Source organism: Urtica dioica, chromosome 1 (assembly GCF_054948205.1).
Source record: "Urtica dioica subsp. dioica isolate 48M chromosome 1, U.dioica_male_clone48M_v1_H2, whole genome shotgun sequence".
NCBI lineage: Eukaryota > Viridiplantae > Streptophyta > Magnoliopsida > Rosales > Urticaceae > Urtica > Urtica dioica.
In genome coordinates, this window is record NC_142756.1 from 59,115,992 (window position 1) to 59,125,906 (window position 9,915).

The window sequence follows — 9,915 nt, forward strand, 5'->3', positions numbered from 1 at the left end:
TGTTTCAAATTTGGTGTTTTGGTTGAATTTGAGAAAGAGAATCAAGAACTACTAATATAGATGTCAAAATTCCAAATGAAATGAAATGAAAAAAAAAAAAAAAAAAAAAAAAAAAAAAAACGTAGTTAAACAAAATAGATAGTCGTACATCTGAAATAAAGAGAATATAATGAATTTTTTTATTGTTTTTTATAGAAAAATTAAATGGTCATTGTCGGTGATCTGTAGACTCCCCAATTAGGACCTGCACTTGGGCCTGATGGCCAAGTACAAACTCAGAACGCCATGCACACCTTAGCTCGGTCCACCTTTACACCAGCAAGAACGACCTCCTTATATGGCCAAGCCCACGTCGTCTTGAAAAGTCCAGCTTTTTTCCAAGATCCATTCCATAATAGCCACACAGCCATCACGGATCAGGGAACCCTTGACCGGAGCTCACCCGATCTTCCCGCCAATCTCTTGGATCAGGTCAGCACACGTGTCATTCCTTGAGGTGCTCTCTCCGACCACGTATCTCTGAGATTGATGGGAAGGAGAATCCGATCTTCAGCTATAAACAAAGCTTCCTAGCTAGAAGTCGGTCACGTGTACTCTGGATATTATTAGTATTATTATTCTATTAATTTACATTTAGTTGAGCTCGACCCCATCTTTTGTTCACTGATTCGCAATCAATGAAGAGTTTATATTTTTATCCATCATGTTCTCATGCATAATTACTATTCCAATTGAATCATTCATTTCAGTTCATGATTACCTTAATCTAAAGCAGTCTCTCGTCATTTACTCTACGTAATATTAGCTTAATCTAAAGCAGTCTCTAAATATCAAGTTCCGCTTCTATATGTACCGTCGCTTCTAAAACTTGTTTTTGTAGTAGTGTTGGGAGTGTTTTGAGTTTCTTTTTACATGACAGAGCCGAGCTAGGTCTATCACCATCAGGTCGACTCCGTGTTACTATAGACATATGACCATTCTGACGAAGTTTGGACACATGTAAGAGATAAAAAAAAAAAATTAAGGCATCAAAATATTCTAAAAGTAAAGGAGGAATGGGAAACGTAACCCACAATCCTTGAAGAATATCTTGCACGGACAACAAAAACAAGGATATATGGTCGCCGTTGTCAAGGTCAAACTGGCAGGTCAAGGAGCACTTTTTTCTGAAATACAATAATTATCAAATAATTTTTTTTATTTTGATTCCATCGAGATCGAGGGAGATCGTATACCTTGTGTTGTTTCATCTAGTTTCTCTTAGGATAATTCAGGTTTGTTTGAACTCGACATTTATAATCGAACTGAACTAGTGAAATTTGGGAAATCTTAGAGACAAACTAAAATAATTCTCCTATGAAACGCTTCCAAACTCAAGTAAATATGGGTTTCTAAAGGCCAAACTCATGAAATCCTAGGTTTTAAGGACAAACTCGAAATCATAGAATCGGGCGAGGTCAACCCCATATATTTTTCACCGAATTGCAATCAATAAATATTTTATATTTTCGATTCAATTTCATTCTCTATTAATATTTTCTTATTAAAATTGTCACTGAATTACGTTTAATTCAATTATTATTTGAAGAATTCTAGAGATCCACATAAACACAAATAAAACAATACCATAAATATATTAAATAGTTTGTGATTCTTGAGGAGTCGAATCCGACATAAACGATTATTATTTTGGTATTATCTCTTTAATCTTTTGATTGAAGCAATAATATCTCATTTACTCTAACGAGCCTTAACATATATAGAAATATTTTAACTTGGGCCCTAGGTGTTCTTATGCATAATTACGATTCGAATAGTACATTTGAATTGTTAATTTCCTAACATTATTATCATCGAAGAAAATATTGAATTTCATCGAACTTATTCGAAAATTTTCGAAAATCATCGGAATTAATAAATTTAATTGTACTTAAGGGCAACAGCGATTCTTTTCTCTTGGGCAACGATACCAAAAGGAGTCGTCGTTGCCTTTAACCACTTCTAATTAAATTCAAAAGTTATCGGAAGTCATCGGAATTAGTCAAAAGTCATCGTAATTAATAGAAATTAATTTGAATTAAAAGAGCAATGACTCCTTTTGCAGTCAATGTTGCATTTAATTTTGATTAATTCCAAACAACTTCCAATTATTTTCGATGAATTCCAATTATTTCTATTAAAACCGAAGAAATTCAATATTTTTTTCAATGATAGAGTTCCAAAAATCATCGAAGATTCAATATTTATCAATATAGTTCATTCCGCACGTGTTAGTCTTAGATCATCGGAAATAGACGAAAATCGTCAGAAGACGAGTGACAACCGAGAGAGTTAATGAGATAGATAAGTGAGAGAAGGTGTTTAGATATATTTGTCTAAAAACAGGACATAAATCTATTCTTAGAAAGTCTACATATAATTGTGGTACCTAGTATAGCCTAGTCGGTAATTCCGCACCACTTTCAAAGTGGAGATTGTGGATTCCATCTCCATTGGGCAAAACTGCCCTTCAAAAAAAAATCTACATATAGTTAGTCTTTTCTATTTTACTAGATTGTGCAACGCTTTGTCCCTTCTCTAGGTGCCAGCATGTCAAAAAATTGTATCTATACTGAATTATGGCTTTTACTGAATGGCGTTAGATTGTCGTGCGTATTTTGTTACAGAATCGTGTAGTAATACTAAATCGGAATTTGCTGTGGAATTGTGTAGAATGAACTTCTCTTTTCGTATGATTAAGAACGACTTAGTTCTCTTTGGTTTATTCTCTTCTCCCAATAAAACAAAATACATGGTAAATAGTATGGTAGCTTATCTTTCATTGCAAAGTTCAAATTCCATCACTTGGTAAATCTTCACATGAAAAGGAGCAACTTGTCTTCAAGGAAAATGACTTCTTACAGGAAGTTCCTCTGAAACGTACCCGATGAAAACCTCGAGCTTATGCCTTGAGACATGTCCTTGGGATCGAAGTTCACACTTTTCCGGCCAGCTGTCAAATCTGTTTCGCGATCCCAAGGCTTCCACGGATGCTGGCCAACCCATTCTTCCTTTTCGGGTTTTTGCACAGATTTTTTCTTCGAACGGCTTGTTGGATTTCTTTCTTCTCGGTGCTTTTCGACCAGCGATTTCGACCGTTTCTCTTTGTTGTACTTGTCAACTAAATCTGCATCGGAACTCTTCCTCGCTTCGTTCGAAACCAACGCAGCTGCCTCATTATATGCTTCTAGATAACTGTCGTTGATTGAAACCCAAATGTGTTTAGCAGAGTCTTACATTTGAGAAGAAAAAAAATGATAATATGTCTTACTTCGTCTTTGCCTTTTGGGCTCTGTCGGAAGGAGTGTCTGTCCATGCACTTGTATCGCCACGTCCTTCTCTGGCACCTTTGCTAAACGCTTTTGTCGATTGCATTGTCACTCCAGCCTGAGAAAAATAAAAGTGTTGCAAGTTTGAAACTCATACGTGATTGCAAACAAGTATTTGTCACGCCAAAAAAAAAAAAAAAAAAAAAAAAAAAAAGAAGTCTGTGCTTTCGTACTCAATACCAAAATCAGTTAAAATGTATATGAATGAGATTGTGATAAGTTAGTTTAACAGAAAATGTAAACAACTTACTTTCCTTTCAGGGGGAAGCGTTGTCATCCACTCCTCTCTTTGTGGTGCCACTTTTACTTCCTCCTCTTTCAGGAGTTCATCATCACCCTCCATTGATATACCTGCCATATATTGTTGTCTCGTCATATAATGAAGAACATATATACACTGATGACAAACCTTTATGAAGCCAAAAAATATGGAATCAACACATCCAAGATTTATAATCCACACAATTCCAAGTGTTCAAAGAAAAACTGTACTTTAGTACATTACTATTGTCAATGCATTAGTGTAAATGAAGTAAAAGGACATCCTAAGCTTCAAATTCAAATGAAAATATTCATATTAAAAACTAAAAATAAAAAAGCGTGGCTAACCTTGCGCCCTTCTCCATTGTGCAGCTTCGCGCATTGCTCGCAACTCAATCTACATCAACAACTCAAATAATCAAAACCCATATCCACAAGCAATTTATTAATTAAAAAATAAAATGGTTAGGTGAATTGTTTTACCTTAAATTTCTCCATTTCCTCTTTTTCTTTCAATTTATCGTCCAGTGCTTTTTTCTGCAGAAGATAATATAAGATGGGAATTCCATATCGCAAAAATAAACAACACAAAGAAATAAAAATAAAAAATAAAATAAAAATCATCGACGTTAAATAGAAAACTGGTTAGAGACTCTGACAACGACAAAAATAAAATGGAACGATGGAGCTATAAACTCACCTTATCAGGATCTTGTAGTTCTTTAAAAGCTTTATTTAATTTGATAAATGCTTGGTTGGCTTGAGGATGAGAGCATTTATCCGGATGCACCAAAAGAGATACTTTCCAATACCTAAATGGATGGTAACATGTCAGAATATATTTTACAAACATATGTGAGTGTCTAAAATAAAGACAACGTATGAATAGCCAAGGAAAACAAGTTCATACCTTTTCTTTATGTTTTCTGCAGTCCTGATCTGGTTTACTCCTAAGATCTCATACGCAGAATCATCCTCAAAACCCAAAATTCTTGTAACCTAAATAAGACCAAATATGTGGATTAAGTACCTTATCGCAGCCCTGATCTTTTCCAGGCCCATCCAGAATATAATCATACAGAGGAATAAATGTATAACCCTCAGACTGAAGAACATTAATAAATGGTATTTACTCTCTAATAGAAGTTTATTGAGGAAACCGCATAGGGGGTCACAGTCTTCTAAGCATAAAGTGCACTATCATACTTTTACGGCCCGGGTTACATCAAAATATAAACAGATACTTTCATTGATAATTGGACCAGTGATTACACTAAAACCTCCTACAATTCGGGAGGTAAGTCAATCTCTCCCTCTATCTTACTCTACTCCTATAACTAAACCAAATAACTCAACAACTCTTCTCATCCCTATAATGACCCACCCTAATAACTTACACGAAATATGATTAAATAAATAAAAACGAAAATAAACTAACTAAAGACTGATTTACCCTTCCCCGATAATGCATACCTCTTCAAATCGCTCTGCTTCATTTGCTGATGCAGCTTCAGCCACCAGGGCAGGCGGTGGAGGTCCGACAAACATTTGATCATCTTCGTCCAACTCGGCTTCTCTGTGAGCATTCGTACGATAGCATCACAGCATTGCCATTATCTTATTTGAGATTCACAAGAAAGTTCTAGGAAATTGCATCAAACGGGATGATATCTCCCGAAAAAAAAAAATTAAAATTTAAAAAAAAAAAACCTGAGCTCAGCTTGTGCTTCTGTTAATCTAGCAGCAGCAGCAAGTAACTCGGCTGATGGCATTGCAGGGCCAATTACCCTGTCATGAATTAACGAACAAGCCCGGAAATGTAAAATTTAAGATCAAAGCCAACAAGTAATGACAGAGATCAAAAGCTTAGAAAGTGCAATAGTTACGAACCTTCTCCTAGGACCCGTATCATCATCACAATTCGCAGGGAGTGGAACATTAGCATCATATGCATTCTGTCTGCTTTCGGTCTCTTGAGATGGCTTTGAATCATCTGATTGTGCAGACCGATCAAGCTGTTCGGTTTCGATTTCGGGTGAAGTACGAAAAAGGTGTCCCACAACCTCCAAAGTGGGCCGAACTTCTTTGGGAAGCGAAAAAACTCTATCACCGCTCTCCTTGAGACTCAATGCAACAAACAGCTTCTTTAAATGCCTAACTAGGGACTTTTCAGAAATCCCCTTTATGTCAACGGCTTGCCGGTCATCGATCATTTGCAAAATCTGAAAAACGAGGAAAACCATCGATCACACTCGAAACCACAGATAAAAAAAAACGGCTCATTGAAAGCCATGGAAATTACCTGTTTCAATTCGACTCCAGCGCTCGGAAATTCCTTCAGTAACTCCTGCAACACAGCTTGAGGTTGATCCAGCCTCTCCTCCGACTCCGAATCACCAAAACCCTCGCTCGACGACTCGGATTCAGAGCCATAACTCCTCTTCCTCTTCTTCTTCTTCTTTTTCTTTTCATCGTCCCGTCTATATTTCCTTCTCTTTCTCTCCCTACCCCTCTCTTCCCTACGCCTTTTCCTTCTCTCTTCCTTCTCTCTCCTCGGTCCGCCGTTGCTCCTGTGGCGGTGCCGCCTCGAAGAGTCGGAGCTATCGTCGGAGGCGGACGACAAAGATTCGTCGTTCGATTCCTCGAGTTTCCTATTCCTACTCTTTCTTCCACTGCCCATTCGGAGAGCTCAAAATACCTGCTCCAGGAAAAGAGGTGTTTTTGGGCCGTGATGTCGATCCTCTTTCGGCGATGGTGAGGACAAACTTTTTTTCTTTTCTTTTCAGACTAGTTTTATAAAAGCAATTTTTTTTAAGTTAAAAAGAAAAATAAGTAAAATAGAGTAATTTTAAGATTTTTAATTGTATTAAATTAAATCTAGCAAAATCGTTGTCAATGATGTTTAAAAAATAACAAAAGGTAGAAAAAAAATTCTTTTATGATTCAAAGGTTTCAAAATACTGAATGTTTTTCTATCCGTCAGATTTCTTAGAAATATTATGGGAAAAAAAAAAATTTAGGTAAGTAAAAGTCGAAGTTAAATTCTGATAAAAGAAAGGGAAATCAAAGTTTTTCCAACTATATATATATATATATATATATATATATATATATATAATAACATATACTCATAATAATGTATGTTATTGGTATAGTATAATATAGTATTAGTAATCATGATTATAATAAACATAAAAAAATTATACAAAATATATTGATGAAAGATGGGGAAAAAATGAAATAATATAAATAAAAAGATATACAAAATATATTGATGAGAGAGGGAAAATAAATTAAAGGTCTAAGAAAAAAAGAAAGGATAATGTATGTTATTGATATAGTATAACATAGTATCTGTAATTATGATTATAACATACATAAAAAAATTAATGTTTGGAAGGAAAAAAAAATCAAAATTGGAAGGAAAAAAAGATAAATTCAAAATCAAAATAAGAAAAAAAAAAAAAAAAAAAAAAAAAAAAAAAAAACCCAAAATCGAAAGAAAAAAAAAAGAAGAAAAAAAAATTGGCCGCCACGTGTCGCCCCCTGGAGGCGTCATGTGGCGGAATCAGGATTAAAGTTAAAGAGGCATTGCCTCTTATTAACTATGTTAAGGATAAGGATATGATAAACTACGGCCTATCAGTAAAGACGAAGACGCGGATACTATTATTTCAACCGGCAAGATATATAATGGGATTGCTAAGACAACTTCGAGGATCCCTAATTTTCTTTAATGAAATAGCACGATTTTCTGTTGTTCTTTTTCTTACGTTGTAATTTGGGATTATTGCAACAAAACTCCCTATACAAGCCAAACTACTTTTCTTTGTTTTGTTTTCGTTCTTTTCATCAAAATCTTCTCTTTTTTTTTTATCGGATAACACTTGTTTTTCTTTGGGATAAAAACATTTTTTTTTTCGCCAAATAAACATAAAATGGTTAAGTTGAGGACCAAGTACTGCTAGAGAAATTTTATTTTGCAAATCTCAAAATTAGAGAAATAACAAATTATATTTATAAAGTGAAAAATATTCAAAATTAGATTTTTGACCTAAATTCAGACAAAAATGTCTCTCAATTCAATAAACTCTCTCTTTCTTTCTCACATCTCTTTCATTCTTCATCTCTTTTTCTCCATCACACAAAATCCGACCAAATTCAAGAGGCCCCGACAAAATCTGACGAGCTCCAACCCATTCTAATCAGCTCCGACCGAATCTGAGGGCTTCCGACGAGCTCCGACGTTCTTCTTCCCGCGTTAAACGTTATTCAAGCTTTTCTTCCGGGTTTAATATTTCGGTGCTCAAAATGATGAAAAAGGAAAGATTTTTAACTTTATTTTATGTTTTGATTGTTGTATGTTAGTTTTAATAGAGATTATAATAATTATTAGTGATTATTTTATTATTTGGATCGGTTTTAGAAAAGTTAGGATTTTGAATTTGAGATTGTTTTCAGATGATTACAGATGAATTTGGATGGTTTTCGATGATACTCATACAAACTTTTGATGAAATAAGATGAAATTGATAGGACGTACTTTCATATCATTTCCGATGGGTTCTAATAGTTTCCGATGGGATACGATGAAATACAAATTTCCGATAGTTTCAGATGAATTTGGATGAATCAATACTTTAAGATGATTTTCGATGGTTTTTGTCTATTTCATATGAATTCCGATGGTTTCGAATACCTTTGATTATAAACAAACTCAAAACAATGTTTTTGTATATTAATATATACACATATATATAACAAAACTAGGCTGATACAAATAAATAATACGGCTTTTTATACTCATAATTGCTAATATATACTCAAGTTTATTATGAAAAGTACATTGTGAAAATAAAACTAAGAGAAATAAGACAACAACAAAAAAAAAAAAAAAAAAAAAAAAAAAAAAAAAAAAAAAAAACTTTACCTCCATTCAAGCAACTATGAAAAAAAAAAATATTTAAAGAAAAGCGGGTGCTAACAGAAATGGATTGGGAAAAAGTCTAATGCTCGTACATTTTTATATACACGAATGAAAATTATACCTAGAAACCTACAAGTAAATGCCTTAATAAAATAGAAGAAATCACGGCAATTAAAGAAAAAAATTTAAAAATGATGACTCTAATATATGACCATCATATAACATTATTAATGTATAAAGGAAAACGCACATTTAACGTTCACGTAGACTCAAAATACTGTTATACAATTCTTTGAAACTACGAAAATGCCCTTTAATAGTATCATAATTACCAAAATACCACTCTAATTCAGTAAAGACACTATAAAAATTACAAGTTGTGCCATTGAATTATTGTCTGGACTTTTCCAGAGATCTTCCAATTTTTTGCAGCCTAGTAAATGTGAAACCCCGAAATAATTTTTTAACTTATTATATAAGTTTTTTCTTAAAATATTATGATATATATATATATATATATATATATATATATATTATATAGACCATAAAGAAAATGATGTTAAAGAGTAACTGCGTTTTTTATATGGAACTAGGTATGTGTATGTGTGTGATATAGTAAGTATATATAAAATATACTGTATTGTATATCGTACTTTTGGTTAGTTATCATATATATAACGTACATTATTAAATATGTCTTCTGTGTGTATATATACTGTATATATATTTGTAAAGTATTAATGACACTTCATATATATAATATGTATATAATGTAACGTAATTTATTATGCACTATATATATATATATATATATATATATAGCTACGTACTTTAGGATTTATAATAATACGGTATATATTATTATGATTCATTAAACAAATAAATAAAAGATGTTATTATAAAAAGCCTTAACTTGTTAGGGTTGTTTTATTTTCCTCTAACGCTTTTGTTCTCTAGCCTCTGTTATTCTTTTCCTCCATCTTCACGCTGCCTCACGTCATGCTCTCCCTCAGTTCTCTTTTTCAACATAAAACCCTAGCCATCAAATAAATATATGTATTTGTCTCTTTGTTTTTGAGCCCTATGATTGTTAAAGACTAATTCTTTTACAATCATCTAGGAATTTAGGTATATAATTCGTGGTATTCTCAAATTAATTTATATATTCTTTGTGATTTTTTTTAGTGAGCTTTTAGATCAAAAAAAGGTTTCTGGTTCGGTTTTAATCAAACCCTGATTTTCATACGCTTACCGTGGCTTCAAAAATAATTCTTTTTCGTCGATTGTTTTTGGAAAAGTTGGCTTTAAAGGTGTTCTATTTAAATGTTGGATTGAATAATATTTTTATGAAATACATAA

At 33.1% G+C, this 9,915-nt stretch overlaps 1 protein-coding gene across 1 annotated transcript; it reads right to left on the reverse strand.

The window, feature by feature from the left end:
* Positions 1-2,795: 2,795 nt before the first annotated feature.
* On the reverse strand, positions 2,796-6,426 carry LOC149408273 (DNAJ heat shock N-terminal domain-containing protein). The gene is made up of 11 exons (XM_089616512.1): positions 5,932-6,426; positions 5,520-5,851; positions 5,340-5,417; positions 5,103-5,205; positions 4,540-4,628; positions 4,330-4,441; positions 4,113-4,166; positions 3,978-4,026; positions 3,619-3,719; positions 3,311-3,426; positions 2,796-3,234 (listed from the first exon to the last, which is right to left on the reverse strand). The coding sequence occupies exons 1-11, from the start codon at positions 6,307-6,309 to the stop codon at positions 2,898-2,900; spliced, it is 1,749 nt and encodes a 582-aa protein (XP_089472638.1). The 5' UTR covers positions 6,310-6,426; the 3' UTR covers positions 2,796-2,897.
* Between the last annotated feature and the right edge of the window lie 3,489 nt (positions 6,427-9,915).

Excerpts from the sequence above, each read along its gene's own strand:
- LOC149408273 (XM_089616512.1), bottom strand. The coding sequence starts at position 6,309 with ATGGGCAGTGGAAGAAAGAGTAGGAATAGGAAACTCGAGGAATCGAAC. Across the intron at positions 4,167-4,329 it reads AACTACAAGATCCTGATAAG|AAAAAAGCACTGGACGATAA; the intron begins GTGAGTTTATAG and ends TATCTTCTGCAG. Across the intron at positions 3,720-3,977 it reads ACAATGGAGAAGGGCGCAAG|GTATATCAATGGAGGGTGAT; the intron begins GTTAGCCACGCT and ends AATATATGGCAG.